Source organism: Rhinolophus sinicus, chromosome 1, assembly GCF_057876585.1.
Source record: "Rhinolophus sinicus isolate RSI-liver-muscle chromosome 1, RSI-T2T, whole genome shotgun sequence".
NCBI lineage: Eukaryota > Metazoa > Chordata > Mammalia > Chiroptera > Rhinolophidae > Rhinolophus > Rhinolophus sinicus.
The window spans coordinates 90460453-90486548 of record NC_142501.1 but is presented as its reverse complement, the minus strand read 5'-3'; the positions used below and the strand labels follow the sequence as shown (position 1 = coordinate 90486548).

At 47.0% G+C, this 26096-nt stretch overlaps 1 protein-coding gene across 7 annotated transcripts in view; it reads right to left on the bottom strand.

Annotated features, from left to right (window-relative positions):
- DDX11 (DEAD/H-box helicase 11) overlaps nucleotides 1–25687 on the bottom strand; it is a 34483-nt gene extending 8796 nt beyond the window's left edge. Inside the window, exons 1-15 of one of the 7 annotated variants that reach the window (XM_019711276.3) lie at nucleotides 25549–25681; nucleotides 21851–22039; nucleotides 21416–21563; nucleotides 14131–14379; nucleotides 13527–13613; nucleotides 13067–13224; nucleotides 6750–6795; nucleotides 5644–5751; nucleotides 5310–5397; nucleotides 4729–4943; nucleotides 3076–3228; nucleotides 2069–2115; nucleotides 1652–1731; nucleotides 744–788; nucleotides 555–622 (exon numbers count right to left, since the gene is read on the bottom strand). In XM_019711276.3, the coding sequence (XP_019566835.3) occupies nucleotides 555–622; nucleotides 744–788; nucleotides 1652–1731; nucleotides 2069–2115; nucleotides 3076–3228; nucleotides 4729–4943; nucleotides 5310–5397; nucleotides 5644–5751; nucleotides 6750–6795; nucleotides 13067–13224; nucleotides 13527–13613; nucleotides 14131–14379; nucleotides 21416–21559 (1488 nt within the window). In that variant the 5' untranslated portion in view covers nucleotides 21560–21563; nucleotides 21851–22039; nucleotides 25549–25681. Of the gene's footprint in view, nucleotides 1–554; nucleotides 623–743; nucleotides 789–1651; nucleotides 1732–2068; nucleotides 2116–3075; nucleotides 3229–4728; nucleotides 4944–5309; nucleotides 5398–5643; nucleotides 5752–6749; nucleotides 6796–13066; nucleotides 13225–13526; nucleotides 13614–14130; nucleotides 14380–21415; nucleotides 21564–21850; nucleotides 22040–25548 lie in introns of those variants that run through there. The other 6 variants (XM_074325219.2, XM_088801504.1, XM_019711283.3 and 3 more) reach the window with 6 other exon arrangements.
- Between the last annotated feature and the right edge of the window lie 409 nt (nucleotides 25688–26096).

Genomic DNA, 26096 nt, shown 5'->3' with positions numbered 1-26096 from the left:
CCCAGAACCAGGCACCACTTTGAACACAGTAAGTGCTCCATCACTGGAAGCAAACGAGTCCTCACGGTTGTGAGCCAAGTGACAGTGGCTGCACCCCTCCTGGGAGAGCACTGAACATGCACAGCCGGAGCAAAGACCTGGGGCTGCGGCAAACCCACAGCTACAGTGGCGACGACAGCAGGGTGGCCAGCTGTGTTCTCACCTCAGCCTGACAGCAGGATCACACTCAGGAAACTCCCTTCCGGCTCTGCCCGGCAGCCCAGGGGGAGACCCTGCCCCAGGACGGAGTCGGGCGGAGGCCCGGCTCTCTACTTGTGTCTACTGGACAAAGGACGGCACCTTTCCTCCCCAGTCCCTATGACCCTTCGACCCCAGGTTGCTGGCACGTGGCACTGCTAAGGGTTAATGACAGGTCTGCGCTGTGGAGCCTCAGTCCTCTTGGTCTGCCCGAGGACAGAAGGAATTTACTCTTCCTTCCAGGGTTAAGTGTCCTGCCCACAGGTGGTGGGAAGCCTACGATTTGATGCGCTAGCGTGAAAAGATAAAGCCTGTACCTTGAACAGGTTGATGTTGTCAATCTGGCTCTGAAAGAGGAAGTCATTGATGGTCTTCAGCTCTGTCCCTAAGGGCATACAAACGGGCCTTGGCATCCCGCCCACTCTGAAGACCCAGGCTTTCAGGTCTCAGAGGGAAGCCGGGAACCGGCTCAGACCAGCTCTGGCCCCTGAGGGCCACCCCCTTACCTGTCTGTGAGAGGCTCTGCGTATGGGGATTTTGCTTAATGTTCCCTGAAAACAGAATTCAGACAGGTCAGGGTGGGGGTCCTCTCCCTCCCCCACCCATCTTCTCACGCTTGACATTGTACTCGTCACACAAGAACATTTGCATCTGAACAGTTTTCTCCTTTTTTCTTTGTCATTTTAGCACCCACAGACCCCACTGAGGACAAGAGTCTGAGCCATACGTGTGACGTGAAGCCCAAAGCTTTGTGACTTCATTCTTTTCACGCCTCTTCAAGGAGGCGGGGACAGAGTGACCACCCCGTTTGATGCAGGTGCCAGCAGGACAGGCCCATGCTAAATGGACAGTGGCAGGCGAATGGAAGCCAAGGGCACCGGCACCAGACAAAACCCCTCCAGAACAATCCCGGCTGCTTTCTGGACTTTGCGTCTATGAAAGCCTTCAAAGGGACTGCCGAGAAAGAAAAGGGCTGGGGCACCCAATGCTGGAAAGACGCATGGGACCTGGAGCCGGCAGACTCGTCCCTCTCACTGGCTCACGTCCCTCATCTGGTCTTAGCTTTCGTTTGCTCATCTGTCACTGACGGCGGCTTGTGGTGCTTTCCTCACAGTGACCCGAACTGCTATCACTATTACGTAAAGTGTATTATATTATGTTACATTACTATTATTATACTACCTGTGGCGTAGGGTCTGGCAAAATAAAAAGGATTCAAAACAGTGGCAAGCAAACTAAGATTCTAAAAAAAAAATCCAAGGTCAGACAATTCAACCAAGCTATAAAAATTTACGAATTTTCTAGATCGGTGACCGAGACAATTCTTAGGATACAGAAAACCCAGGTGTCCTGAAGCGCCCAGGGGACCGCAGCCAGCACGAGCAGCAGCTGGGGTGGGCACAGCACTCCTTACCACCCAGCACAGTCACAAACTTCTCCAGCAGATACAGGATCTGTTTGATGTACATCAGGTTCTTGGCCTTCAAACGCTTCCTGGGGAAAAACCAATGGACATCAGCTGATGTTACTCCAACAGACACGTCCCTTCTAAGGTCCCCAAGCTGAGGCCTTTGCCTGGTGTATTTCAAACTGGGTCACAAGCTACAAATCCTCTCCCAGAAAAAGGGCTGCCTTCAGAGCCAGCTGCTGTGTCCCAAGTATCCTTGGCCGGTGCTGGGGACACACCAGTGAGCCAGGGGACGAGCAGCACGCCAGTCCCCCCCGCGCTGAGCCCGGCCAGACATCAACCTATGTGCTTCCTCTCAGAGGCCGACTTGGGCGCTGAGGCTGAGCGGGGTTTTTCCCTTCCCCTCAGGAGGTAGTGTCTCACCTGTATCGTTCCATGTACTGGAACAACTGGGAATGTGCCTGACAGAGCTGGGGAGAGAAGAGAGAATGGTGTGAGGGCAGACTGGGCTCCGGGCAAGCAGCGTACGGCTGTGCCAGTGCAGTCTTACATTATATCCGCCCAGGACACACCAGAGGCAAACAAGGTGGAGAGTGGGGCTGGGTACAGACAAGGTATGGGTGTTTACGGTCCTGAGCCTGGTGGGACCTGAGAGAGGGGAAGGGAGATTCTGCTGCAGGGTCCACTTTGTGTCATGGAATAAAGCAAGAGGCGGAATCTCTCAGGTAATGATCTCCCTGCTAATTTTTACTGGGTTGGGAAAAGACGTGTCGTCTGCTAAGAGTGATGGTTCTAAGTAACCATCACATCCTGGCCAAAGGTCAACCCAGGCATTGGTCAGTAGAGGTGCTGTGCTGCCATGTGGGCTTGAGGGTCAGAAACCAGGGTCACATCCCAGCGCCACACTTAGCTGTGTGATGTTAGGCACTGCTTATACCTTTCAGCGACTTCAAGTCCTCAATGTAAAATAGGAACACCAGCCCAATGCAGTCAGTGTGAAGATCAGACATGCCTCCTACAGCGGATGGCACACAACAGGTAATAACGGTGGCTTCCAGACACCTTGAGCATTCCTCAATTAAATCCCCTCAAAGAAATGTCAGTAACAATGACATCCAACTACATGAGGACCCTGCCTCTCTTGTGCCATCATCCTGAATCATGGAGAGCTAGTAAGTAGCATCGTGGGCTGGAGGGACTCAGTGTGACACAGGCCAGTGAGGAACAACGGAATGTGCCACCCTGCCTGAGCCGGATCCCCACAGCCCTGAGATCTGGTGGGAAGCCAGAGTCGGCCTCTGACAAGGCACCACCATCACTCAGTGCAACTCTCCCAGGCCCCATCGCTGGCGGGATTCCAGGCCTAGGTGGTTAGAGAACCATCCCTTTGCCCCGCGGCGGGCCCGCCAGGCTGGGGAAGGCTGACCCACCTGGGAGCCACTGACGTCGGTGCTGTGGATGCTGGTGATGGTGTCAATCAGATTGTGCGCCTCGTCGATGATCACCACCTGGCCCTGCAGCCGGACCCCCGCGGCCTGCCGCGTGGCCGCGTGCAGCAGCATCTGGTAGGGCAGCACCACCAGCTAGGAGGAGACGGCGTCCACCTCAATGGTGGCGGGACTCCCTCCGCCAGCGGGCTCACCCCAGTTTTAGTTCCTGCCCAGAGTAGGTGTACACGGAAAGCTATAGCCTCGTATTGAGCTTTTAGCAATAAACAGACTCTTTCCTCAAAAGTTTTATGTGGAATATCAAATATGTGAAACATGAAACTGACTTCTGACCGAACCATGGGCAGGGATGGGGAAGGGGAGTGGAACCCCTGCTGCCCAGCCCTGTCCATGTCCCTATGGTAGCCCCTTTGGCACCCAAGGTTCCTCAAAACACTGTGAAAACTACTGGAGTACGAGAGGGCAGCCTGGGGTTCTGGTCCTAGAGCTGCCACTTCCCAGCTGTGTGACTCTGGGAAAGTCACTTAACCTCTCTGAGTCTTGTTTTCCTCATTTGCAAAATGGGCTTGATAAACTCTATCTCAAAATAGGGTAAAGGAGTAGGGCTGAGTAACAGAAATAAAAGCACTCTGTAAAATGTGGCCCAGGTTTTCATACTGGCTCCATTATTCACTTGCTGTGAGAAAACAGGTAAATCACTTAACCTTTCTGGACCCCCGTGCCTCATGTGTAGAACATGGTTAATTCCTGCCTTAGTTATTTCAGTGGGATACCATAAAAGCAAAAAGGTGAAAAGTGCCTCAAAAAGCCTCAGTCATTCAAATTTCAGGACATCGTCCTGTACTTGCCACGGTGTCTACAGCACTAGTCCTGCAGTCTGGCTGCCAGAGCCCGGGAAGGCATGAGATGCTGAGGCTGGGAGAGACGCTGAGGCTGGGAGAGTCACTGGACTTCTCTGGGAGAACCATACACACGGTTCAGGGTAACACACGTGCTGATGAGCTCTTAGTGCTCGATTTTTACTTAGCTCCCTGCATCTTTTAAAATCGACTTTAACCTTTTCGTGATTACATGGAATCCTTCACGAATATCCTACTTCTAAAAGTCACTCAAATTAAGTAGTAGCAAGAAAACAGTTAAATCGTACCAACCAAATAACAATGACCTCATTTCCAACCTGTCAAATGAGCAGTGCTTCTGTGTAATACTCAATATGGCCAGTCTAGAAGACAGGACTCTGATATGCTGCAGGGAGGTACGCACTTAGGACAGTCACTCTGAAAGGCCATTAGGAAACAGACTTATGTTCTGTAGCTCCCTTATTGCTTTCTTCTCAGTTTCTGCCCTGGCATCTCTCACCATGGTTTCCCTAGGAATGCACACTCCTTCCCAGCTCTTATCTGCTGTCCCCCCATAATGCCAACTGTCCCTGTAGCCCAGAGTTACCAAGGGACCCAGAACCTCCTTTGATCCTACGTACTAGGAAAGTGGTTTACGTGTCAGCAGTGTGCAGTGTGTCATCAGTCCAACTACAGCTAGTGACATCCTTCTGAATTAAGAGGAGTGAGGAATTCCCTTGTGGCCCAGGCCGCAGTCAGAGCTAAGAGGTACTGCCCAACTCTCCGGGGTCTTCACCTGAGCTGCTGGGATGGCAAACCGGCTTGCGTAATAGGGACAGGCCCCAGCCTCCTTCCCCAGGGTCACCAACTGCTCAATGTCCTTCACCTCCACCAGGACCTCGTCCCGAAGGCGCTGCAGCCGCGTGTAGTTGTAGAAGGGGCAGGCAGTCCGGGGCTCCCGCCTTCTCCTCTTGGGCTCCTTCTCCTCCTCCTCGGCTCTGCTCTTGTTCTCTGTGGGTGGCACCAGCATGGGGGCAAAAGCATAAAGCACGGTTAACTGTCCCTGTGGCCAGGGGTGGGCTTGCAAGGTCAAGTCTACAAAACCCTTCCATGCATTACTTATGCTGGTCTCATCATAACATTCTGGTATTTACTTTGTGTTCAAAGCCAGGATTTCAGACTAGACACTGACCCAGAAAGCAAAAACAGCTTTTCCCAAGGAGAGGATCTTTGGGAAAAAACCATTTCCATTTAAGACACTCTGTACTTCCCGTGGCGTTGGCCCACTTCCACTCCTGCCCCCACTTTCCCAGTACTGCCCAAGGCCACGTGATGGCCCTGAGGCTCTTTCTGTAGCTCGAGGGTGCTGGTGGCTACCGTGTTTGCTTCTCTGCATCTCCATGCAGCGGTCGTTGGTAAGCTGCATAGAACCCAGGTTTTTCACATCTTCATTTACACAAAGGTTCTATAAGACAGAAGAGAAAAAGTTGAAGAAACGGTGCTGGCTCAATGACACACAGCAGCCCACCAGGGCCTCCCAGCCTAGCCCTCCTATTTCCTTCCAAGGGCCAGCAAGGCCAGAGCAGGGCCAATCCTGCCCCTGCTCAGCCTGCCTCGGACCCATCATCCTTCTGTGCCTGGAAGAGGGAGACAAAGGCACAGGGAAAGCAGCAGAAGGGCACCTAGGACAAGCTGCCCTGTCTCCATCTACCTGCCGAGAGCCGAGGGAGACGAGCCGGGTGTCCTTGCCAAAGGGGCTCTTCTGGACCTCGTGTACAAACTGGGCCAGCTGGGAGTGCGTCCGACTGCAGTAATAAATCTGCTCCAAAGAAAAGCAAGGGATTCCAAAGAGGAGAGATTAGAACATCCCCCAATATTCTGTGGACTTCAAGGAATGCCCCGGCCTGACAGGCTGAGGGAACGGGAAGAGCGACCACAAATACACAAACCTACAGTAAGGCGACTCTGTCCCATGCAGAGCTCAGCGAATGCGGGACCCAGGGCTTACCCACGTCACCCTAGCTCCTGAAGTTCAAGAGACTGTCAAGACAGAACTCCTCCCATCAGCCTCTAATCCAACATTCTGGCGGGGGGGCGGGGGCATGATGTTGGGAAAGGGTATTTCTCTGAGTGGTGACTCGTGACACGGAAACAGTCCCTAAGATTCTGGGGAGTGTGTGAGGGAGGCCTATTCCACACACACCTCCCAAAGGGCTTGGCAGATGGGGCTGGCAGTAAAGCAGGAGGAGGCTGAGCTGAACACTCTCCCGGTACTCCTCTAACATAACATTTAGAAGAGTGACGAGAGGAAAAGAGAAAAAAGGGGGGGGTGGGGGGGGAATCTAATTTCAACAGAGAAAACAACTCTAATGTGCATGAAACCAAATATTTTGAATTTGAGAAGTGCTGGCACCACACATGCCTCATAGCACGCCATGCAAATAAAAATATGAACAAAAGAAGAGAGGACCATGCCATCAGAGATCCAAAGGGCAGAGCACTCTACCCCTGCCTTCCCCACCTCCCAATGGACAGAGAAAACCCTGCTCCTGGCCCAGAATGGCGGCTCCTCCACGCCCTGGGGCACATGAGCCCAGGCATCGCCCCCAGGAGGTCTCCCCAGGTGCTCAGCCCAGCCTGCCAGGTGAGCATCTAGAGACCAAAGTCTGGGTCTGGGGGGCCACGGAGTCGGCAGCTGGAGGCTCCTCACCAACAGGAGGGTGAGCAGCAGCTGGGGGACTCTCGCCTTCTCCCTGGGGGCGGAGAGTCCTGGACTCAGCACCAATCACAGCAGGAGCCCAGGACATGGCATCTTACCTTGGTTATATGTTCTTCCTCCAGGTCATCCTCATCCTCACCTAATCTGAGAGAAAAACAAAACCAAAAAAACAGTCTTGTCAGTGAACTCAGGTCAACTAGAAACACATTAGTTGAGCATCTACCGCGTGCCAGCGACCAGCCCTGGACCTAAACAAGTAAGAGTGGAACTGAGGACGGAGCTCTGAGCTGGGAGGAGCCAGACACACCCAGGCAGTGAGGTTCCACCAAACAGGCATGTGTCGCTCGTTCTCTCGGTCAGAGATGCCCCAGCTAACACCAATGCCAGCCTTCCAACACCGCTCAGGACTGAACAGAGAAAGGGCACGGTATTCCCAAAGGGGTAATGTCTCACTGTCTGTCATCGAAGGCTACTCTCCCCTCACTGTTCACCCTCCAGCAAACTGGACTTCTCTTAGTTCCCCAAGAGAACTTTACTCTATCATCTCAGAGCCTTGGACATGCTGTGCTCTTAGCCTGGAATGCTCTCCCCTCACGTCCTCCCTTTACAGAGCCAACGCCTAGTCAACCTGGAAATCTCTGCATAAATATCACCTCTGCCGGGCAGCCCTAATCAACCTGGCAGGTGGCTGCCCCATGACACGCTGCTGTGGCCCCTGCACCAGTTCCTTGCGAGACTCAGCTCATTCAGCATCATGTCTTCTTTGTCTCCTTTCTCCCTGACAGGACCATCATGTCCACGGGCATGACCCTGGTGTGTCCTGTTTCTGTAGGCTGCTGGGGTCCCACCTGGAGCCTGCACACAGCAGGAAGTCCACGCACAGTTCCTGAGTGAAGCCCCGACTGACTGACTGACTGACTGGCCACAAGATGCCGTCACTTATGACCAGATGAACTTCTCTCCTCAGCACCTCAGCCTGCCCTTTCTAGCAATGAACGAAGGGCTCATCAGCACTGGGGATGGGGAGGGTGGTCAATCCTGCATTACTTGGCTGGATGTTTAGTCAACAAGATTAGTCTAAGCTCCTTAGAAAACACAAAATACAGATACAGATACACCTACATTGTGCATAAAGTAAGGCCACCATATGGGTATTTTTTGTTCACGCAGCAGTTCAATTTTTTTTTTTTTAAGCAGAAATGCTAATTGCCTTGGGCTATTAGAAAAGGAGTCACTTGTAGGGTCAGCTTCCTGGTCAATAAAGAATTGTTCAGCGAGCTTTGTTGGAAAGGCTTGGATTTCAAACACATGCCACATAGTGAACACACTCAGCAGGATCTAGGTGCAAGACGGGACATGTGAGGAAATAAAGAGCAAAAATTTTGCATTCAGAATTGGTTGTGTCCTGAGAGGAGCTCGCGTCTCTGTCGCAATGCGAAGGCACTAGAAGCTGTACAAGCTAATCTGCAGGATGAATGGCTCTTGCCCAGGTCCTAAGAAGCACTTTGTTTCTCTCATTTCACAAACTCCACACAAGTTCTTTATCTGGCTCCCAAGGGGCTCTAGGAGAGGCAGAAGAGTAGACAAGCAATCTTGGAGGCAGGTGTGAAAGGGTTTATGGAGCACGTGTGGCTCTTCTCGTCCCCACAGTGGGATCCACAGAGCAGTCCAGACATCTCAGCCCTGGGCAGGTTCAGAAGTCTTAGTCTGAATCCCGGTCCTGAAATCTGGGCTTAAGGGCAGGCCACTGAGCATCAACAAAGAAAAGCCCAGGACCAGATGATTTCACTGGCAAATTTTACGAAATATTTAAAGAAAAGAATGCCAATCCTTCTCAACCTCTTCCAAAAAAACTGAAGCAGAGGAAACACTTCCTAATTCATTTTATGAGACCAGCATCACTCGATACCAAAGCCAGATAAGGACACAAAAAAGAAGACAGGCCAATTTCCCTGATGAACATAGATACAAAAATTCTCAACAAAATACAAGCAAACTGAATTCAGTAACATGTTAAAAGAATCACACAGTGTGAGCAAGTGGGATTTATCCCTGGGATGCAAGGATGGTTCAACAGAAGCAAATCAATCAACGTTATACATCACAATAATACAATGAAAGATAAAAATCATATGATCATCTCAATAGATGCAAAAAAGCATTTGACAAAATTCAACATCCTTTTACGATAAAAACTCTTAACAAATTGGGTATAGAAGAAATGTATCTCAACATAATAAAGGCCATGTATGACAAGTCCACAGTGAACATAATACTCAATGGTGAAAGACTGAAAGCTTTTTTTCCTAAGCAAAATTTTTTGAGATATTATATCTGTATTCATTTTACATTAATTCATGATCATGATAACCCCATGTATCTTTTTTTTTTTTTTTTGGTTACAGTTGACATTCAAATATTACATTAGTTTCAGGTATACAGCATAGTGGTTAGACATTTATATAATTTATAAAGTGATCCCCCTGAAAAGTCTGGTACCCGCCTGGCACCATGAAAGGTTGAAAAGCTTTTCCTCTAAGATCATAATCAAGATAAGGGTGCCCACTCTCACCACTCCTATTTAACATAGTATCGGAAGTCCTAAACAGAGCAATCAGGTTAAGAAAAAGAAATAAAAGGCATCCAAATTGGAAAGGAAGAAGTTAAACTGTTTGCAAATGACATGATCTTATATACAGAAAATTCTAAAGACGGTAACAAAAACTGTTAGAACTAATAAATTCAGTAAAGTTGCAGAATACAAAACCAACATATAAAAATCAATTGCATTTCTATATACTAACAACAGACTGTCTGAAAAAGAAACAATGAAAACAATCCCATTTACAATAGCACCAAAAACAAAATACTTAGTAATTAATTTAACCAAGGAGGTGAAAGATTTATTTACTGAAAACTATAGAACACTGATGAAAAAACTGAAGAAGACACAAATAAATAGATAGCCCATGTTCATAGGTTGGAAGACTTAATATTGCTAAAATGTCCACAATACCGAAAGCCATCTATAAATTCAATATAATACCTATCAAGTTTCCAAAGGCATTTTTTTAAAGAAATAGAAAAAAACTCCTAAAAATCAAATGGAACAACAAACGACCCGGAATAGTCAAAGGAATCTTGAAAAAGAACAAAGCTGGAGGTATCGCATTTCCTGACTCCAAACTATATTACAAAGCTATAATCAAAACAGTATGGCACTGGCATTAAAACAAAGAGACCAATGGAATAGAATTGAAAGCTCAGAAATAAACCCACGCCTATATGATCAACTAATATTTGACAAGGAAACCAAGAATACTCAGTGGGGATAAGACAGTCTCTTCAATAAATGGTGCTGGGCAAACTGGATAGTCACATGCAAAAGACTGAAACTGGACCTTTATCCTATACTACAGTTACCTAGAAATGGACTCAAGACTTAAATGTAAGACCTGAAACCATAAAACTCTAAAATGAAAGAGGGAATAAACTCCAATGTCAAATGGCCTTGGCAGTGATTTTTTGAATATGACACCAAAAATACAAACAATAAAAAGCAAATGTAGACAAGTGGGACTACATCAAACTAAAAGGCTCCTGCACAGCAAAAGAAATCATCAACAAAACGAAAAGGCAATCTCTGGAATATTTGCAAACCACATATCTGATGAGGGCTTAATATCAACACATATAAGGAACTTCTACAACTCAATGGCAAAAACCCAAATAGTCCAATTGAAAAATGGGTAAAGGACTTGAATAGACATTTTCCCAAAGAGGATATACAGTGATACCTCCGTTTTCGAATGTAATCCGTTCCGGAAGACGGTTCGAGTTCTGAAACATTGGAAAACAGCCAACAGCTAGGCCTCAGGATCTTGCACTCAGCGGAAGCCGCGTGACATGTTTGACTTCCAAGGCATGTTCAAAAACCAAAGCATTTACTTCCGGGTTTACAGCATTCGTAAACCAAAATGTTCGTCAACAGAGACATTCGAAAACTGACGTACTACTGTACAAATGGTCAACAGATACATTAAAAGATGCTCAAAATCACTAGTCGTTAGGAAAATACAAATCAAAATCACAGTGAGATCTCACCTCACACCTGTTTAGAATAGCTATTATCAAAAAGACAAGAAATAAGTGTTGGCGAGGAAGTGGAGAAAAGGGAACCCTTGTGCACTGTTGGTGGGAATATAAATTGGTGCAGGCACAGTGGGGAATAGTATGGAGGTTCCTCAAAAAATTAAAAACAAAACTACCATATGATCCAATAATTCTACTTCTGGGTATATATCTGAAGAGAATGAAATCACTATCTCAGAGAGATATATACAACCCCATGTTTATTGCAGCATTATTCACAAAAGCCAAGACAACTTGTGTCATGGAACACATGGAAACAACTTGTGTCATTGATGGATGAATGAAGAAAATGTGACATATATACACATATATACACACACACACACAGAGAATATGGTATATGTATGTGTGTATATATGTGTATATATGATATATACGTGAACATTTTTCAACCACAGAAAAAGAAGAAAATCCTGATATTTGCAACAGTATCAATGAACCTTGAGAGCATCATGCTGAATAAAATAAGTCAGAGAAGGACAAATGCTGTATGATCTCACATGTAGAATCTAAAACACCAAAATCACAAAAACAGAGAGTAGGCTGGTGGTAGTTGGGGGGTGGGGGTGTGAAGGTGGTCAAAGGGTACAAACTTCCAGTTATAAGACGAGTAAGTTCTGGGGGTCTAATGTACAACGTACAGTACGGTGACTATAATCAACAAATGTACTGTGTACTTAAAAGTTGCTACGAGGGCAAATCTTAAAAGTTCTCACCACACACACACAAAATGGTAAGTATCTGAGGTCATGGATGTGTTAACTAGCTTTAGCGTGGTAATCACTTTGCAGTATATACATATATTAAATCATCACACTGTACACCTCAAATTTGCTTACACAATACTATGTCAATTATATCTCGATAAAGCAGGGGGAAAAAAGCCAGGGCACTGGGACGCCAGGTGTCTGGTGGTATATTGCAGACAGACTGTGAAGGAACGTGGATTTATCCTTCACGAGAGTCAACGGAGGGTTTCAGGCCTTGGAGTCACACTCCAGACATGCTCACCACAGTGTTAATGAAAACGTGGAACACACGGGAACTGTTGTCACCTTTACGGGAGCAGGGAGACCCCTTCCATGCAGAGGGCCTAAGAGGGGTGATCTGTAGGCACACTCACGCCTTAGGGAAAGGGAAGGGAAGGGCCACTGAAGATCAGGGCCGTAATGACCTCTCTAATGCCCGGGTCACTCCTGTGCCTGAACCTCCCACAGCGCCCCACTGCACTGAGAAAATCACCCACACTCCTCACTGCCAGCTGCCTCGTCTTTGGCCTCTTCTCTCTTCTTCAACTGCTCTTTGCTTGGCACCTGGGCCTTCCTTCTGTTTCCTCAAACACGCCGAACACGTTCCATTTCCAGACCACTGCACTCGCCAGTCTCTGACTAGAACTCTCTTCGCCGCACGGTTTGCTCATCCTTCAGGCCTTGGGGCAAACATCACCTCCTCAGAGGGTCTTTCCTGACTTCTCCACCTGGAGGGGCAACCCCACACTTCACCCCCTTTACCCTGTTTTACTGTCCTCACAGGTAAATGTGCTACTTTCAAGTAAGGGCTGTTTTTACATTTCATTGTCTGTCTCCCTCCATAAAACACAAGCTGAGGGCAGGGGTCATTATCTGCTTTGTTTTGCTCAGTATCTATCTGCAGCACCTAGAAATGTGCGACAGCCTGAGCAGACACTCAAAGGCCATTTGTGGGTTAAAGCATGAATGAAAGAAAAAAGGGTCTCACCAGCGGCAGTGCGGTGCAGACGTGTTTGCTAGTTCGCCCTTGTGTTACAGCTCATAAATTAGATACCTATAAATCTGGACCTACAGAAGCCTCGAGGTGAAAAGAAAAACAGCTAAGGATGCCTTCGCGGTTTACGTCACAAACAAGACACAGCCTAGTTTGGTACTTAAGACCCTGAGAGCTAGAACTGGACAGGTGGGTTCAAGTCCCAGCTCCCCCAGCCTGGTCCTGTAGCCTCGGCCAAGCACCACACCTTGCTGGGCCAGTTTCCTCAGGTGCGTAGGGGAGACACAAACGTTGCTGTGAGGATAACGGCATTAACACACGTAGCCAGTGCCTGGCAACTGTCACTGTCATTACCATTTATGCATCCTAAGAAGGTCCCTGGCTGAGAGACACGGGGCCGTCGCTGGCACTCCATCCCTTCGGATGTCCTATGAGTGACCTCTGGGCACAGGGAGGGGTGCCTCCCCGGGAGCCCCCACTTAGGCTCGGGCGGGCGGTGAGTGGAGAAGCTCTGTCTTACCCATTAGCTGCTCCTTTCTCCTCATCACTCTCATACTCGGAGAGGACCAGCTCCTCCTCCCCAGATGCGAGCTGCTCTAGCGGCTCGGCCCCTGTGCCTGCTGCCAGTACCTCCCTGCTGAGGCGGAGGAGACGCTCAGTCTCATCTTCTTCCTGTCTCTGCATTACAGGCGAAGAAAGAGAAAACTCTCAGTACTGGGGCCTGCCTCCCTGACGGGACCAGCCCCCGTGCGGCTCTCCAGGGCCACACACACGGCAGTAACACTGGCCTCGCTGAGTCACTGGTGTCGGTGCCTCAGGTATCAGTACCTTAGCTCAAGCTGCCCAACCACTGGGTGATAAGAACTTAGCCAGTGGGGGTCAGAGACAGGAGACTGAGGTCCTGGCCACTCACCCAGAGGTACCAAGCAGGGTGACACTGCTTGGACACAACCCCAGCCACTTCGGGAGATGCCACTCACCTCGCGCTTGGCCACATACTTGAGCTGTGCATTGTGCCGGATCTGCTGCAGGCGTTCTTCTCGCTTCTTCCTCCTGGTCTGCTCCTCCTAAAGGGTGAAGAGGCCATAAAGCAAAGCCCTGCAGGAAGCCCCAAAGCAGGCCTTCCCTAAGAGTAAGGGGCGGCTCAGCCTAGTGCATCTTCACACAGGGCAGGTTTGCCTCCCTGGCCAGCACTCAGGCTGCTGCAGCATCTCGTCACCAGACCCTGAACCTCGCCAGGTCCCAGCCTCATACTCACTGCAGAAGTCTGCATGCTCCCTCCCAAAGCCGCACTCTCAGTCCAATGCATTCCTTAATTGAATTTGTAGTCATGAAAACATGTTGCCAATGGCAACAGTGAGGCAGGTTCCTTTTCCAGGTGGGCAATGAATGAGAACTGCCAACCCCTTGTCTAGAGAAGACCTGTTGACATCAGCTTTTAACAGACTGCGAGGATATAGCACCATTGACTCAAGAAGCTGCCAGAGAGCCGAGAGGCCCTGCAGAGGAAGAGACAGGGTACCTACCGCTCAGGACCAACCCAAAACAATCACTGAAGTCGTTTCCTAAATCACTCCCACTCACCTTTAGTCGGTCCACCAGGTCCCTTTCCTCTTTCTTCTGCACAAACTGTGTAACCCAGTCAGGTTCTCCTGCAGGCCGCAGGGTGTCTGGGGTCTCTTGACAGGAGGATGAGAGAAGTGGGGGCTGGGCCTTCCCATCATTTAAGGGGGCAGTTTCAGTTTCAAGGAGACGTGCTTCCTCTTGGCGTTTCTTCTGTTCAAAGTCACGGAGCCAGGAAAGGGCCCCACAAATAAGACTCAAAGATTTTCCCTATAGGAAGAAAAATGTCTTCAGAAATAGAGAACAAAAACGAAAGATTCCTAAACAACCTTTCCCTATTTTAGTAAAGCCTTCAAGGAACTAGACACGCATGAAAGAGGACTTCCAGAACAGTTTCCAAAAGTGGCAAGAACGATGGAATAAGTGTGTTCAAAGCAAGAGGGAGTATTTTGAGGGGGATTAATGGCAATGTGTCTTTTACTGTAATAAATTTAAACATTCACCAATTTGTTGACCATTTGTATTTAGTTAAGAAAAGATGGGTCCTGAGCCAGTATGACTGTTGTCCTTAAAAAGCGGAAATTTGGACATAGAGGCATACATAGAAGGGCGATTTACAGGGAGAAGACGGCCATGTACAAGCCAAGGAGAGGGGCCTGAACAGATCCTCTTCTCACTGCCTTCAGAAAGAAACAACCCGCCCACAACTTGCTTTCAGAGTTCTGGCCTCCAGAACTGAGAGAGAATACATTTCTGTTGCTTAAGCCTCACAGTTGTGGGCATAAGGACTATTTTTACAGAAGAAGGAACTAAGAGGTTGTATTCCAAGCCTGCTGCCGGCATGCTCCAAGATGTAGAACTTGGGCAAACATTAATCCATCACATAGAACAGACCATCTGAAGCCTACTGAGCAGAGATTCCATTACGGCCATTGCCGCTGCACCTTACGGAAGTTAAAGGTAAACCTGCCCCTATTCTCCTTGCATCTTGCAGAAGTTCTCCACACCAAGAAGTGTTCCGTGGAAACAAGAAACACACATACACCCTAGCCCGGCAGATGCGGGGTGGTCTCTCTTCCACTAGCGATTAGAGGCTGCCACGCTGTGGGGTCGCCTTTCTTTTCTTACTCACTCTCTGCTAAGTAAACTTACTTGCACTTTAAACTCTGTATTGGCTCACGGTTGCATTCCTTCCTATGTGACCTTGGCCCAGAGCCTGAGTCCCCACTGCAGGGGATTCGCCTCACTGGCATCAGTGTGGTTTTGTTGTAACAGTGTGAACAGACTGATACAGTCCTTCTAGAGAGGCTGCTGCAGTAAGTTTCACAAAGCTGCCTCATCTGGTGTCCAAAAGGCAGTTGAGGCTAGTGACCTCTGGAGGGGCCAATACCTCCCGGTCCAGGCCGTCAGCTCCCGAGCCTGTTTAACCCAGGGGTGATCTTGGAGTATCCAGAGCAGGGTTCTGAACCTAATTCAGGATTGACTGAATTGTAGGTGAAATGCACGTGTGTTTAGAGTTGGGGGAAACAGCGGAGCACAGTGGCTAAGACTTCAGACTCCACAGCCAGGCTGCCTGGGTCAAATACTGGCTCCTCCACTTCCAGCTGTGACCTCAGGTAACCTCTCTGGGCTTGTTTCTACAAATGCAAAATGGGAATTACAGTAGCACCTTTCTCAGAGTTGCTGCAAGTATTAAGAAAGTTAATACATGTAAAGGTTAATGCCTTCAAGAGGACTAGAATACCTGGTACATAAGTGAGCAAATAGAGCCTTTGTTTGCTATTATAAAATAATAGTAAAATTATTATCCTGGGGTGAGAATCTATTAGTTTTCATCAAATTCTCAGAAGGCCCTTTGACAGACTGACACTTCTGAAGAATGGATGGCTCACACATCTTTAGAAAAGCCCCGTATGTACTATTTCCATCAGTTTCTGATAAATACTGAGTGATAAAGATTTGCAGACAGCACTCCCCAAGAAAACCTGGCCATTCTATGCTGCCTGTGGGAGCCATCAGCTTTAGCTGTCTCCAAGCTAGGGGTGTAGGCAAGATGTCCCCCTGTAACTGCGGCCCAGGGACAGACCCCTCATTAGAGCCAGGACCCTCCACTTGAAAGTGAGCTGAGGAAGTTCCTGAGGGGACGGTCAAAGTTGTCTTCCAGAAACAACTGTGGATATACTCTAACACAAAGAAAAAAATTAAGGCCCTGCAGTTCTATATTCTGTCATAGGGCCACAAAAATTTTAGACTGGAAAATGCGAAAAGGCTATATAACCAAATGGTCACCACAGTTTTGAAATAAATTTAATGAAGTATCCACAGTATACCTATCTTTGAGCAATGGTATTTCCTGGGGTACCAACCAAGATAACACAGAAAAAAAAATTTATGCCGAGATAAATTCATTCATCCTAAATACATACATCGTAGCAAGCGCTGGGCCTGATGCTGGGAACAGAGAATTGCAGAGCTCCCTAGAAAACGACTCCAGGCTCAAACTTAAACATACAGTTTGAAGGGCTTCATGGATCCCTGCAGGGCACAGACTGCAGGTTTTAGAACTCCCAGAACTGCAGTGCTATACCAAGTACAGCAGGACAATGGCGAGAAGTCAACTCATGGGGTGGACTCATGAAAGGCTTAAAAAGGTGACTCTTAAAGGGAAAACAGGCATCATGAGGCAGCTAAGGGGGGGGGACTGGGCATCCCAGCAGAGGCCTAGCAGGGGAGGCACAGCCTGTAACAGCATGGCACCCCTGCACAGGGCAGGAGAGGAACTCCATCAGGGGTGTGGTATAGAAGGCATCAGCATGTGAAGGTCGGTGAAGGACCCACGAGGCCACAGAACCGAGAACATCCACATGAAGGGCTGAGCACAGTGAGAGGACGCCTGGAATGGGCCAGGGGCTGAGACGGAAAGACCTGAGAGCGGGGAGGTGGCCCTCCAGGTTAAAGAAGGCAGACTGACCATGTGCTCTTCTACGTCCTTTTCTGAAACACACTAGGATGACACCAAAGGGATAAGAGTTTATACCCACAAAAAACAAAGGAAGTGGAAGGAGAGACGCACCAAGAGTGAAGAGAGATGGAAGCAGCGACAGGGAACTGGCTCAGCCAAGTAAAGGACACTGAGCCTGCAGCCATCTCCCCTAGCTCCCCTCAGAATGCCCAGAGGCCAGCAGGGCCAAGGCTGGTGCCGAAAACAAAGGAAGAATGGAAATTCTTTTACAGAGTAATCAGATCCCCAGCAGCAGTCCCCACTCCTCACAGAAGCAGGAGGTTTATTCTGTGGTGAAGCTAAGCCAGGAGGGCCCTGGAGACAGCAGGTGAAGTGAAGGGTGGGAAAGAGGGCTGAGCTGAAAGCAGAGCATTAAGTGAAAAACTACACCTGAAGCCACTTCTCCAGGACACCCTCAAGAATACTGACTGTCAGGTTTGGACCCACTAGGCAAGAGTTTAGAAGAGCCTTCTCTGGAAAACCTGAATGGCTCTAGGGAAAATTCTACAGATACTGACAACGGGAGGCCCCAGCAGAGAGGCCCGGCCCACTGGTCCACAGCGCCAGCTGCACCACAGACCTTTCACTCAGCCCTGTAGTGGCTTTTTCTTAAGCACCAACAGAAGACAGCCAAGGACCACCAGACATTTGAGGAAATCCTCCAAACCAAACACAGAAGCCAAACTTGGGGGGAGAATGGGACAAGACAATGCAGGGGAAACAAAACTTCAAAATACTACCATAAATGGTATCTTCAGAAAGATATTTCCATGAAACAAGAACAGGATGTTAGTCTTAAAAATCAGAGAGTAAGAACAAATTCTTGACTATTAAAGAGATGACAGCCCAAATAAACTGAATAGAAAGACTGGGCAATAAAGTTAAAGAAATCTCGAGGAAGTAGAATGTAAAGCAAAAACAAAAGACAAACCCCGGTGCCCAAAGAAATGGGCCATTAGAAGAAAACACAGTTATAGGATTCACCAGGAGGTCCAGAACCCAATGAATGGCAATACCAGGAAGATTATCAAATATACGAAAATGTCTCAGAAGTGGCCAGCACAGGAAATCAAACATATGCATCAACTTGCAATTGTAGAACACAAACGATAAAGAGATGATCCTGAAAACTTTGGAGGGTGGGGTAGGATCAGGTCACAAAGACCTGAGGTGCAGATTGTCACTGGACTTTTCAATAGCAACAATGGAAACCAGAGAATAGAGGGAGCAATTGTGAGGGAAAATTATTTGAAGCTAGAATTGTATACTGAACCAAACTACCAATACCAACCAAGTGAAAAGGCAGAATTAATACATTTTCAGACCAGCAAAGTCTTCAAATTACCTCCTCTACAACCCTTTTCAGGAAGGTTTTCTACCAAAACAAGAAAGTGAACCAAGAAGATATGGAATCCAAGAAACAGAGAATCCAAAACAGAAAAAATAAGGAAAGAATATACACAACAACATGGATGAATCTCAAAAACATTACTCTGGCTCAGCAAAAGAAACCAGACACATAAGAGTATATACTATGATTCCATTTTATGAAATAGCGGAAAGAAAACTATACTACAGAAACAAAAGTGTAACAATGACTGGCTGGAAACAACTTCCAAGACGTACAATGAACTTTTGGGGTAACGGAAATGTTTTGCGTCTTGATTTTTGTGACAAAAGTGTTTATATCTGTCAAAGCTTGTTGAAATTGTAGACTTAAAGGGGGTACAATTTATTATATGTTAATTATACTCAATAAAGTTGATTTTTTTTTTTAAGGAGCAAAGGAAAATCCTAGGACAATAGCTATGAAGTAGGTCTAAGAAGCAACTAATTCTGATTAGAACAAAAGGAAGACGGTCTTCAAGAAGAAAATCTCCAGGGTAAAATGGAATTAATCATTGCTATGGAATGAACTGTGTCCCCCCAAAATTCGTATGTTGAAGCCCTAATCCCCCATATGACCATACTGGAGAAAAAGCGTTTAAAGAGGTGATTAAGGTTAAATGAGGGCATACAGGTAGAACCCTGATCTGATAGAACTGGGGGTGTCCTTAGGAAAAGGGAAGAGACACCAAAGGTCTTTCTCTCTCTGCCATGTGAGGACACAGCGAGAAGGTGGCGGTCTGCAAGCCAGGGAGTCTCCTCACCAGAATCCAAAGCCGCAACCTTGATCTTGGACTTTCCAGCCTCCAGAACTGGGAGAGAGTAAGTTTCTGTCATTAAGCCGCCCAGTCTATAGCATTTTATTGTGGCAGCTCTAGCAGACTAACACAATAATTTTATGTATGGAATACAGATATCCCCCGCTTTCCAAAAGTTCTCGTTAGGTAAGCGAAGTGGCATTACGTGAACTTTCGGAAAGTGGGTGGATACTCTTTCCTTTATGTCCTTTTGGCTTATGAAGTTTCATAGGAATGATCTACAGTCGTCCCTCGATGTCCACGGGGAGATTAGTTCCAAGGCGCCCCTCCAAAGATATCAAAATCTGCACACGCTCATGTCCTTTATGTAAAATGGCACAGTACTCGCATATAACCTACGCACATCCTCCTGTATAATTTAAATCATCTCTAGGTTAATTACAATACCTAATACAATGTAAATGTTATGGAAATAGTTGCTATACTGTTTACGGAACAATGACAAGAACACTGTAGGTCTACCTACATAGTAAACCTCAGCAACAACATAACATTTTTCCCCCCAATATTTTTTGATCTGAGATGGGTTGAATCCATGGATGCAGGACCTGCGGATACAGAGGGCCAACGCTACTTTCAAATAGTGCGGGAAACCTGTATCATGTTGAGAAACCACTGGACAGTGTGTGAGGAATTAGCTAAGTATATTAAAAACTGAACAAACTTTAAAAAGGCAATTATTAACTCTAGAAAAATGAAAAACTATTCAAGAAAAAACAATCATAGTATACTTAGCAGAGACTACAAATAGATAACTACCTCGGCAAAGGAAAGGAAACGGGATGGTAAGAAAGCTACATCTTATCTATCACAAGCGTAAGGTACTAATGACTAAAGCCAATAAATCAAGCGACAGCAGCATGTAGCTCATAATTTCATATGTGCTTTGAAAGTATTTCTTAAGAAATAGATAAAAGAATTAAAAGCACCTGCTCAGGGAACCAAATTTGATACATCTGACTTTTTAAATAACACGCATTCTTCTTTAAAATGTTTATATTGCTTTAAACAAAGGAGGAGGATGTGTTCAACAATGTCAAACCCTGCTGAGTGGTCAAGATAAGGACTTGAGATATCCCGATGTATTAACCAGAAAGTCACCACTGATCCTAAAAAATATTTCGGTCAGTAGGTAGGGGAAGAAATCCTATTGCACATGGGTTTAAATGGAATGTTAAAATGCTAGTAGAATACTAGTTAAAAAAAACAAACCATTCAGTACATTATATTCATGGTCCACATTTTGCTAACTGGCACGACTTATTCTCTCACTGTACATACATTAAAGAACAAAATGAGACAACAGAGTACCCCAGTCTGCACTCTTCCTATCCCAGGAGATCGTGTCATCTCAAGAGCGAGTGGCACCCTTCCATCAGCAAGTGAGACAAGGAATGAGTCACGTTCTTTCTTTCATTCATTCATCCATTCATTCAACACACACCTATTAAGAGCCTCCTGCGGGCCAAATGGACCAAGCTTTGCTAAATGACAGGGACACAGAGGTGAGGACCATAAGGTCCTTATCCTCCAGGAGGTGACGGCCTCGCGGAGGGACCTTCACATCAACATATACATTTCATTACCACATAGTACTTGCTATAAAATAAAGTGCAAGAGAGAAGTGGGGACCAATCACCAGAGCCCCAATAATCCCCATGGCCAACTTCTAATAAAGCCCTCATTCCAGGCCTGGAAGAAAAAACGTAAGGAGCCCTTCACTGGATCCCTCCAGCACTCAGTAATCTAGTTCCTGGAGACTAAACCAGTATGTTTAATCTGGGAATAAGTAACTTCTCTGCTGCTCAACATCAAAGCAGTTGTGTGCCCAGAGAAATCTGGAATGTTTCAGTGCTATGCTTCCACTGCCACTGCAAGTCTCATATGCCTTTAGCCTAATTTTTTTCAGACCTTGGGACTGTGTTTAACAATTTAACAGAGGGAAGTGAGCACTACTCAGAAAGATAAACTGAGAACTACTCTGCCCAACTTCAGACCATGAAAATCTCTGCACAGGCCACCAAGCATGCCAGCCTGCCTCTGGCTGGGTGCAGACAGGGTACCCCCGGAGCTCACTTAGGCCCCGACTACTCATACTTACAGTGCCAGTTGGACTCTCAAATATCCCAATCTTGCCAGCTTCTAACACCTGGTATAGCTCTGCCATGAAGTCTTTCTGGATGGAATAGGGCGTGAAGGGAAAAGGGAAGTGGATGCCACCAACCTCCTGGGTTTTATTAGCCATCGTCCTAGGAGAAGGAAAAAAAAGGTAGCTCTCTTAGTTCTCTGATGAGCCAGAAAACTGGCTTGAAATCTGGAACAGTTGCTAAGAGCAGTCTCAATACTCGTTACGGAATTTCTCCTTAGGTTGTACTTTTTTTTTCTTCCTGCAAGCAGAGCATGTTCTCTCGATCACGTGTCTATCCCCATGAAGCCATGCCAAATCATGCAATCCATCTAGGGACATTTATCAGAAATGGCTATAGCAGAATGCAGCCTAGAAAAGCCCCTAAACAGCAACCCCCTGCCATTTCACCTGGGATGCCTTTGCTGCTTGGATACCCTTCTAAAGCCTCTATGAAAGGCTTGGCGATTTCTTCTGGAAGACCTGTGCCACTGGGATCAAGGATGTTGCATGTAATTACTTTTGCAACATTCTTCTCTCCCATCTCCACACGCAGCACTCACATGACAAAACTGCTTCACTCTACCATTCTGGGAAGACCTGTAAGTAAAACCATGACACACAGGCAGAGAGTAACAAGTACCTTTATTTTCACATGGCGCAGATTTTACATACCCCTTCTTCCTTTACTCACTATTTGGAGGACTGACTCTTCCAGCCTGGTACCCACACTCTCTCTTTGGAAGACACTGCTCCAAGCTATTAAGCAGGCCCATCTTTTATAAGCACAAATATTAATAAATCTAAAACCATTTACATCTCTGCTACGTATCTGGCCTCAATACGACCAGTAACAGTGTCAATGCACTTATGAGGGGCAAGGTAGTTGCCAAGATGTTCTTCCAGCTATAGTTCGGGAGAGTTCAAACAACTAGAGGTGGAAGGATAACTGTAAGAAGGGTGACTTATAAAAAACGAGGACAATTCAACACTGAGAGGGAGGCACGTAATCAAATAGCCAACCATTAAAACACAAGGGGAAGAAGACAAGCTTCTAACAAACTGAGCACCTACTATGCGTTAAGCACTCTGTAGGCCCTTTTACTTTTACTCTCTCATTTAATCTAAATAACACTGTAAGGATACAGTTGTTGGCTTCTGATGCTTACAGAAATGAAATAATTGTTCAAAGTCTCAGCAAATTACAGGAAAAACCAGGGATCCAAACCCACCTCCTTATGGCTGTGTTTCAGTTAAATTTATCTGGCTGCAAGAGATAACTAACATAAGTAAAAGGGAACGTTACTGAAGCGATACCTATTGAGAGATTAAGAATTGAGACAATGTAGGAAGAGCACAATCAGAAGCCACTGACAGGGTGGGAGTTCTTGTAGACTAGACCTACAAAGTAGTCCAGATTTCATGACAGCTCCAGGAACCTCACCAGCAAGTAAATACCCATGGAGTTTCATTCGCCAGCTCACTCACACGCTAGACGGAGCCACTGACCGACTCCCTCTACTTACTCACAGCTTCTGCTCATGCAGAGCCTCAGCCTGTACATGGCCTCTTCAGCCCCCTCTACCTTTTGGCTTCAGCTCCCACTGCCAAGCGAAAATTCTTTCATGTTGCTTAGTCCTAAATCCCAAGAGAAAAACCTGACAGGCATCTCCTCCCATCGGTCAGCCTGCAGACCATTTGGTGAAGCACCCAGCCTGATCTAATCAGATTGGGCCTCGCACTTGCTTCCCGCACTGCCTGGGAAAGGATTGGTCCTCAGCATTTAGGGCTCAGCAACTCAAGAGAAGCCTCTCTCTCTCTTTATTTGGCCATCCGATAGTGGTCAAATACCACTACCCACCTAAATAAATGCGCAGGACACGCGCACCGCTCTAAGTCACTCTTTTATTTCATTACTCTATATTTAATTTCTTCATAGCTTATAGCAATACCTCAACCTATTTTATTTACTGTCCTCCCCACTAGAATATTAACTGCATAAAAAAAGGAACCTTGTCTGCCTTGTTCTTCCTGCCCATAGCACTCAGAAAACCAGGTGTCTTGGCAACTAGCAGGCATTCAATAAAAATCTGATGAATGAATGAATGGCCGGCTTGACTTGGAGGCTGTAAGCAGAGGTTTCTGTTGTTCAGAGGTGTGGGTATTGGAGGTCCCATGACTTAAATACCTAGTCCAAGGGCCAGTTCTTACTTTCAAACTGTTTTCCTATAGCCTCACAACAACCCTGTGTGGTATTTCATTAGATGTTTTACAGATGAAGAAACTGACACTCAGAAAGGTTAATGTGACTTTCCCAGCCATTCAGCAAGTGCTTGAATCCAAGATTTGAATGCACATCTGCCAGACCTTCAAACCCCTGAGCTTTTTATTTCCTCACTCTTCCTCCCACTATGGTAACTAGGGTGCAAAGAGATGTAATTACCAAACTTTAGAATGTCAACATGAAACAATACAGAACTAAAATAATTATTATTTCACTACCTGTGGGTGGAAATTATGGATCTCATTATTCTAGAAGTAGTACAAGCTAAGTCAAAAGTTACAGAAGGGTTTAGGTAAATCCATCAATAATGGATACACTAAGTGCTATTAAGGATATTTGGTGTAGCCTTTTCTGACCTCTTCAGGTTGGTTGTGAGGACAGCCATGACCTCCCACACAAGCTCTCCCTAGAACTCCCCACCAGTGCTCAGGCACACACCAGTACAGCAAATCCTATGCTCATTAAATAAGATAATATAAATAAAGCAACTCAGGTACACATTAGTTCTGAAAGTGTTCATTTTCTTTCATCTTCAATTATCATTTGTTACTGGGGTATAAACTATTGTGACAGACTGAACTGTTTCTCCTCCACCCCCAAATTCATGTGTTAAAGCTCTAACCCCCAACATGACACTCTTTGGAGATAGAGCTCTTAGAAAGTAAATAAGATTAAATGAAGGCAGTAATTAATATTAAATAAGTCATTACAGTGGGGTCCTATCCTTGTAAGGATTCGTGGCTTTCTAGGAGGGAGAGAGAGCTCTCGCTCTTTACCAGCCAGGTGAGGACACGGTAGGACGGGGGGCCTTCCGCAAGACAGGAAGAGGATCCTCACAGGAGGTGAATAGGCTGGCACCTTGATCTTGGACTTCCAGCCCCTAGAACTGTGAGGAAAACAATTCTGCTCTTTAAGCCACTCAGTGTATGGCAGTTTGTTAAGGCAGCCCGAGCAGACAGAAACAACTATGTTCCAGGTACTGCCCTGCTGTTACGCTCCTAAAATGCTTTCACTTCACACACCTGGAAGACAACACAGCCCCAAGAGAAGAAAGGTTTTCTGCACTTGCTGTTAATCCAGAGCCAAAGCACGGAGCAGAGCTGCAAGGCTCCCCCAGCTGGGGACGTGGCCTGGCCCACTGCCCCCCCGCCCCGGTCTCACCTGGCTCTGGCCTTGCCTCCCTCCCAGCTCCATTCTAAGAGTTCTCACACTGAGTAGGAAAAACTTGCTACTTATCGGTACTTATTTCCACTTTTCATGACAAACCCTCCAACAATCTGATCAATTCCATTCACCCCAATCCTCTTTACTGGACCCCACTCTATCTCGATTAGCTAAATGGCAGTAGGGCAGAGACATTAACATTATGGGCTCTGGGGGTCAAATTGCCAAATTTGGGATCCCAGCTGTATCCTTGCTTAAGTTAACATCCCTAATTCTCAGTTTCCTCACATGTAAAAGAGAAATAGGTAAAACCGCACACTCATAAGGTTGCAGTGACCACTAATAAGATAATTTATGAAAAGTGCTTAGCATAGATGGGCTGCTGAAATCCGGGGTGCGCGTTAGCCGCCTATTACGTATTAGCCCTAAACACGCCTCCAGTTCAACTGCAAGTCCCGCCCCCACTGGCCTCCCCTTCGCCCTCGCATTGGTTTCTCGCCTGTCAATCACGGGTTAGCCCCACCCCTCCAGGTCCGGAAGGTTTCTCCCGCTCCCGACTCCTTCGCACACAGTCCCCCGTTTGCGCTTACACCAGAGTTCACCCTTTCTTATTTCGTTTCTCCTCGTCCCCAGCCCCGTCACCAATCGGCACCGCGCTCACCCTCCTCGCCGGCAGGACAGCTTCGCTTGAGGCCAGGCCAGTGAGGAGTCTGAAGGAAAGTCGCTGAATTTGAAAACGCCGCTCTGCCTGACATCAGCCCAAGGAGGAGCGTGCTGCGCTGCCACGCCCCCGCGCTACTGCGCGTGCTTACGCGGTGACTTAATGGGGCATACGTTTTGCTTTTGCGCCACTGCGCAGACGCGCACAGGGGCGGGGTTTTCTCTTTTTCCGCCGTTGCGCTTGTATGGCGGGCTCAGGGTCAGGTATGTTTTTCTGGCTGTGAGAACGATGAACACGGAGGACGCTCAGAGGATGTGGTCAGACTCAGAAAGTCTTCCTCTGGTCTTGATGCCCGTCTTCCTCTGCCCACCTGCCAGGTGCAGGATAATCTTTCGCCAATTAGCATCAGATGTACTAGTAAGCGCTCAACAGTTGCATGACTTGATCAAATGGACCAATGTTTACCAAATAAGGGAAATGCTGCAACCCAGAACAGAGAAACCTGTAATCTGGTCACCTGCTCTTGTCAGGCTTTAATATATATGAAC